Genomic DNA, 5,000 nt, shown 5'->3' on the forward strand with positions numbered 1-5,000 from the left:
GAGGGGAGACGAAACGAGGAAGGGGAGATGAGGGAAGACAAGGGAGGGGATATGAGTGGAAACGAGACGAGGGTAAGGCGACGAAGGAGAAGGGGGGAGGGATAGCCTCTTCTCACACTACACACTGGGTAATCTGATAACCCGAGTCATTTACTTAAAACCAGAATATGTGGCCTTTTTTTCCCCCCTCTTCTCTTTCTCTCTCTTTCGGTAGTTCAAAATAATTAGTTCGGGCCATTTCGCTGTCGGTTCGCTAGTTGGAGGTGAAGCAAGATTACAAGGCTGGGCTATTTGGGAAACCACTTGCTTAGCCTGATGAATAATGTCGCTGCCATATCAGCACAGGAGTGGTCTGTGTGTGTGTGTGTGTGTGTGTGTGTGTGTGTGTGTGTGTGTGTGTGTGTGTGTGTGTGTGTGTGTGTGTGTGTGTGTGTGTGTGTGTGTGTGTGTGTGTGTGTGTGTGTGTGTGTGTGTGTGTGAGAGTGTGTGTGTCGGCGCTAGCATAAGTGTTCGTGTTTGAGTAACCATGAAGATAAGTCAAGTGTATCACATGTGTACATGTAACGTAAGTATGTGTTCACTTGCGTGTATATATACAAGTATTCACAGTACAGTACCCACTCTAGTTTTCCGATGTCTCACAATCAGTAAAAAAATAAAACAGTACAAGACGATTCTATGTGAAAAAAGAAACTACAACTAATGATACCTTTTCTAAGAATGAGAGCCCCGAAAAAAACACACACCAAAAAAGCCGACGACTCTCCATCGCTCAAAAAAACAACAACAACAACAACACAGAGTCTCTCTCTCTCACAGAACTAGAACCCTAAATTCTTGGCCACTTACTGTTTCCGCAATTGATCTAAGTGGGTCGCCGGAGTAATTGGTTGTGACTATCACCCGCGTCTTCCTCTTCCTCTTCTTCTTCCTCTTCCTCATCCTCCTTCTCCTCCTCCTTTAACCAACTCCTTCTTCTTCTTCTTCTTCTGTGCCACACACTCAGGCCGAAGCACCACGCGACGGCACATCACCGGGGCTTCCCTCGCCTCTACTGGTGTCTTGGACGGGGCGGAGGCGGTATAAGAAGCATGGAAGACGGGGGGGAGGGGGGGGTTAAGGGAGTGTGAGATGGGGGGGAGGAGGAGGAGGAGGAGGAGGAAAGGGGAGGGACTATGTGCAAGTACGGGGGGGGGGGGGGAGAAGGAGGGACGAGGAAAGAGGAGGGACTACTTGCAAGTACAGGAGGGAGGGAGGGGGGGGGGTTGAGCAGACGGGGGAGGAGAGGAGATATGGGTGGGATAAGAGGGTGGGGGGAAGGGGGGGAGAGAGGGAGGGAGAGGGCCGTGCTGAAGACACTGTGAGCTGCGTTTAGTACTTGTTGTCGCGATGGACTGTGGAGGAGAGCACATGAGCGTCGCTACTAAAGCATGTAATTAAACAAGAGGGGCTGCAGGCGGACGTAAGTAGATAAGGGGGTGTGCAACGGTGCGCACGTTGCACAAGAATGGCGGAGCGAGGGCGAGTCAGGCGGGAAAGAAAGAGGGGTGAAAGAGGGGTGTGAGTGCATGCTGCCTCCGTTGGGTTGACGAGGCAAAAGGAGAGAAGGGTGGGGAGGGGGGAGGGGGGGTGAGACTGTCTGTGTGCTTGGGTGGAGAAGCTAAGGGAGGGAGAGAGAGGGGAGAGAGAGAGATAGGAGAGAGAGATAGGAGAGAGAGAGAGGAGAGGGGGAGAGAGAGAGAGAGAGAGAGAGAGAGAGAGAGAGAGAGAGAGAGAGAGAGAGAGAGAGAGAGAGAGAGAGAGAGAGAGAGAGAGAGAGAGAAACAGACAGACAGAGACAGAGAGAGGAAATAAGCAAAATTCATAGAAGTGCAAACACAGACGCTTATCTCACTTCACAAATTATTAATCTACCTCCATGACTGGCAACACCATTTCCACTCGATGTCGAACAAGAGAGAAGAAGAAGCAAAAAGCAGCGCGCCCACTCCCCCTCTTCTCGCGACCGGTCACAGGCTCCGAATTCGTTACAGGAATTGGACCGAGAGCCGTCGATATGATAACCCTTCCGATGCACTCGCCCCTCCTTCCCCTTGGCCACGCAGACTCACCTCACTCATCTCATCTCGAACCGCAGACTCCGCCAGCGAATCCCTCTCTCCGTCACGACTGACTGAAGAGGCTCCGTGACACGTAATCCATTCAGGCGACGCTTAGCGGGCATGGCGTGAGCGGGTAAACGGGCCGCTGACTAGAAACAGCTGGGAGAGTTTCGCGGAGTCGGGGCGTGGGCAGAGCCAAGAGCCGTGTGTGCGAACCAGCTGGGGCACTTTGGAAGGCGGGCGACACTCCCTCTGGCAAGTGGGTGCTACCTGGGGCCTCGGGGATGGCAAGAGGCGCTCTAACCGAAGGCTGACAGCGGCCAGGAGCTCTCGATGTTGTTCCGAGGAACCCTAGCTAACGACTGCCAACAACTGGCAGCGCTTGCTGGAAGAAGGCTGGGCTGGTTGGGCATAGCAGCACAGCGCCACCTGGGAGTGACGTAACAGGAGCGCCATTTCCACTGACTGGTGCCTGTCATTGTTCTCGCGGTGGCGGTGAGGGTGGGCTGGTGACCTCCATACCACGCGGCTTATCGTCCAGGATACGTCAGGCCAAGCCACCGCAGATAAGATACGGGTAACGTCCGCCGTGCCGCACGGGTGGAGCGCCACACGTGTGCTCCCTCGGCGAGGCCGCTTCTCTTTAGGGGAATAAATACTCCACAGTCGCCAAAGCCATCCCTTAAGAATTCACTGAAAGACTCACTTCCACCGCGATTCCAGCCATGGCCACAGAACGCCTCGCCGGACAAAACGGAAAATCTACCAACACGAAAAAATATTTCAGACCAACGGCATTGTATTTCAGCGGCCTTTCCTCCTCTCCCTCGGATTATTTTCCTTCGCCTCCAGAATCGCTTTGTTGTCGCGACTCACAAAAAAATAATAAAACAAAACCGAGCTCGCTTTTAACGGACTTTTGGATTATGAAGTTCAAAAAAATTCAAATGTGCAACTCACTTCCCGTCTCGCGAGTCAGACTTAAAATAACTTAGCTAGATTCTACATTAAAAATACATATGTATATATATTTGTCTAAGTATAACCTTGATAAGATTACACTAATTCTTACGCAACACTTCTTTATTTTACAGAATATAAAAATTCCGAAACATTGTTCACATCCCCAACACTTTGCGATGATCTTCAAAAATAAAACTGGGTTTGGAAAATATCACCAGTTACTTTTTGTAAAAATAAATATACATCGCAATTTCCCTCCACAAAAAACAGAGAGTGAAAAAAAAATCACAATATTCTTAATTTTTTGTTTTTTTTTTAACATAAACACCACACAAGCACACATACTTTTTCTTGTTCTATGTTTTCACAGTTTCTAGAACACACTTGAAAAAATCTGAAAATAAGAACTTGTACAGGTTAGATCACACAAAAGTCACCGAAAACTTCTAAGAAATTCCAAAGTTTCAAAACTTGTGTCTTGCATATCCTTATAATTCATGATGTAACAAATAAAATTACAGTTTATTGTCATGTAATTTTGAACTCTTGTTTCTGAAAACTTTGACGTGACATAGAAAAGAAAATGTAACTCATGTATTCTTTTAAAACTGATTCATAATTTCAAGAATTTTTTAGAAATTCTTGCCACATCGAATCAACACTAAAATAGCCACTAAAGAAAGAAAGAAAAGAAAAGAAAAGAAAAAAATATATATATCGCAAATAGATGAACACAAACACAGAACACATAAAAATATACACTAAGCGACCCCACCCAATTCTTAAATTTGAATAATGACAGAAAAATATGATACATAAACCAAACTTCAAAAATAAGGACTGAAGAATGATAATTATAAATCTATAGCAAAATCAGCTCAATTGGGAAAAAAATATAATTTCTGAAAATGTCTAGGAAAAAAATAAGACTAAATGCTATAAAATGGTGGAGAGAGAGAGAGAGAGAGAGAGAGAGAGAGAGAGAGAGAGAGAGAGAGAGAGAGAGAGAGAGAGAGAGAGAGAGAGAGAGAGAAAGAGAGAGAGCGAAAGTAAGAAAGAGCGAAAGTAAGAAAGAGCGAAAGTAAGAAAGAGTAAGAGTAAGTATGAGAGTAAGAGATGAAAAAAAACAAAAAACACATCAAGCCACCATTTTCGTTGCCGGAGCAAAATAATAGGAAAAAAGAGTGCAAGACATAAATAAGCAAATGACGATAGCTGGGCTAGGACAATGTGACGGCTGTGGCTAAACGTCAAGTCCACACGCACAATGGTAGGAGTAAAAGATGGCGACTTTCATATTGGAATACTCTCCCTCTCTCTTTCTTTCTCTCCCTCTCTCTCTTTCTTCCTTTTCTTTATGTACCTCTTTCTCTTTTTGTTTTTCATATTCTGTCTTTTTCTATGTATCACTCAGTCTCTCTCTCTCTCTCTCTCTCCGTCCCCCACTGCTTCGAATTGAGAGCGGACGAGAGAAAGAGAGAAATAGAGAGGAAAGAGAGAGAGAGAGGCAACTGAATTGTTCTGTTGGTGATTTTAAAGTTGTGATGGGTGCGTGCGTGCGTGTGTGCGTGCGTGCTTGGAGGGGGAGTGGGTGAGGATGGGTGAGGGAAGGGGTTGTTTTATACCCCCTGTCTCTCTCAAGGGTGTGTGTGTGTGTGTGAGGGGAAATGAGGGGAAATGAGGGGAGAAGTCAGGCAAATAGCATGACGAGGTCGCATGTCAGAAATAAAAAAAATAAAAAAAAACTAAACACCAAAATGGAGACTCAGTTTCACTATGATACGAAAAATGCCAAACCAACCACGAAAGACAAAGTATAAAAACTGAACGAAGGCAGAGAAACTGCGCCTATGAGACCATCTGGTAGAGACTCACCAGCTTCTGAGGAACGGCAGCGGCGGCGGCGGCAGTGGCGGCGGCGGAGTCTGTGGCCCT

The 5,000-nt window shown here is 46.6% G+C and overlaps 1 protein-coding gene across 1 annotated transcript in view; it reads right to left on the minus strand.

The window, feature by feature from the left end:
• Nucleotides 1-5,000, minus strand: part of LOC147471014 (uncharacterized) — a 65,235-nt gene that overhangs the window by 59,926 nt on the left and 309 nt on the right. The window contains exon 2 of the mRNA XM_086541447.1: nucleotides 4,941-5,000. This exon is cut by the window's right edge and continues 124 nt beyond it. Within this exon, the coding sequence (XP_086397573.1) occupies nucleotides 4,941-5,000 (60 nt within the window). The remainder of the gene's footprint in view (nucleotides 1-4,940) is intronic.

This window comes from Penaeus japonicus, unplaced genomic scaffold (assembly GCF_977035675.1).
Source record: "Penaeus japonicus unplaced genomic scaffold, GWHDUDI00000001_assembly GWHDUDI00000011, whole genome shotgun sequence".
Classification (NCBI taxonomy): domain Eukaryota; kingdom Metazoa; phylum Arthropoda; class Malacostraca; order Decapoda; family Penaeidae; genus Penaeus; species Penaeus japonicus.